The 1504-nt window shown below is 28.3% G+C and overlaps 1 protein-coding gene across 1 annotated transcript; it reads left to right on the top strand.

The window, feature by feature from the left end:
- The first annotated feature begins 1177 nt into the window (after positions 1-1177).
- Positions 1178-1504, top strand: LOC114288890 (NAC domain containing protein 50-like). Its single transcript, XM_082913148.1, has one exon. It carries the CDS (start codon positions 1178-1180, stop codon positions 1502-1504), a length of 327 nt encoding a protein of 108 aa, XP_082769274.1.

The following is a 1504-nucleotide window of genomic DNA, read 5'->3' as shown; positions in this document are numbered from 1 at the left end:
CCCCTTACTATTAATTTTAGTCAAAACCCCTCAATTGGATCTTTGTTTGGTGAAAATGATAATTCAATCTGTTTTACTTCATAAACCCCCTATGGAGGAGATGCATAATTGAGTACGGACAAAGTAATTTTTTTTTCTTAGACAATATTGCCCATACATATATATATATATATATATATATATATATATATATATATATCACAGAACTCTTTTGACGAGGACCATTTTTATTTTATTTTATTTTATATAAGTTTAAAAATATTGTGTATGTGTATTTTTGGTTAGTTTATCTAGTATGTACTCTATTTTTTGTAACAGTAAAATTTTACTGTGAATTAGAGTAAGATAGAGTAACATTTTACTGTTTACATCAATTTCAATGATATATATTTTTTATTATTGTTTTTGAAGAATTTCATAGTCAACATGGATCTTATTTGATAGATTGTAATGAGAGAATTTTAAAAATACTAATATTTTAAAAAATCGACATTTAGATCAAAAATTATATTATTTTAAAATTTAAAATATTAAATTACTCACTAAGTATACTTTGGTGATAGCGGTATATGTTAGACTTTTCAAGAAAGACTTTTTATAGCTATTCTTAATGCATTAGAATTTTATTATGAGAGAATTTTGACCAAATCTCATTGATTGTGATATCATTATTAGTAAAAATATAAAAAACAGTTGGCTGGATAAGATTGGACAGTCACGTGATTTACTACGAGTTTGTGAAACAATGGGATGGCATGATTCTCATTGGAAACTAAAATAGAAAACAAAGTGCATGCATGTATAACATAACATTCTAAGTAATCAATCAAGGTTAATTACTACTTAATAATAAAATCAACCTTACATTTATTTACCAACAGAAAATAGAATTTGATTAACCTAGTTTACAAAATACAAATTATTATTAACTTACTTGTAATGCAAGCAAACTTATTACTGAAGAAAGAAATTCATCTAAAACAAAACATAACCCAACTTCAAAAACATAGTCGGCTGAGTCTCAAGGCCCTATATATTACTCTCTTCTCACTTTACTTTCTCATATTGTTTCCATAATCTAATATCTCTCAAATTCTTAGTATTTCCCAAGAAAAAAAAAATCTTTAGTCTTTCTTTTACTTTTTTCGACTATTTTATTTCTCAAGAAAAATCAGCAATGGCAGCCAATATTACAATAGGATACAAATTTATACCAACGGACAAAGAACTTATTCTTCATTATTTGAGAGCAAAGGCCAAAGGACAGCCATTACCGGTAGAGGGTTTAGTGAATGAATGCAATCTCTACGACGATCAAGAATTGTTGAAGATATTCAGCAAAATGAGAACCAAATCGAAGTTGTACTATTATTTTACGGAGTTGAAGAAGAAGAATGGAAAAGGAAAAAGGATTGATCACATGGTGGGGAAGGGTACATGGAAGGGACTCGACAGAGGCAAGCCTATTCATGACAATGAAGGAAGGCTTACTGGACGCAAGTGA

This window comes from Camellia sinensis, chromosome 1 (assembly GCF_055761805.1).
Source record: "Camellia sinensis isolate YWXY chromosome 1, ASM5576180v1, whole genome shotgun sequence".
Lineage (NCBI taxonomy): Eukaryota > Viridiplantae > Streptophyta > Magnoliopsida > Ericales > Theaceae > Camellia > Camellia sinensis.
This window is presented reverse-complemented; position numbering and strand designations above follow the sequence as displayed.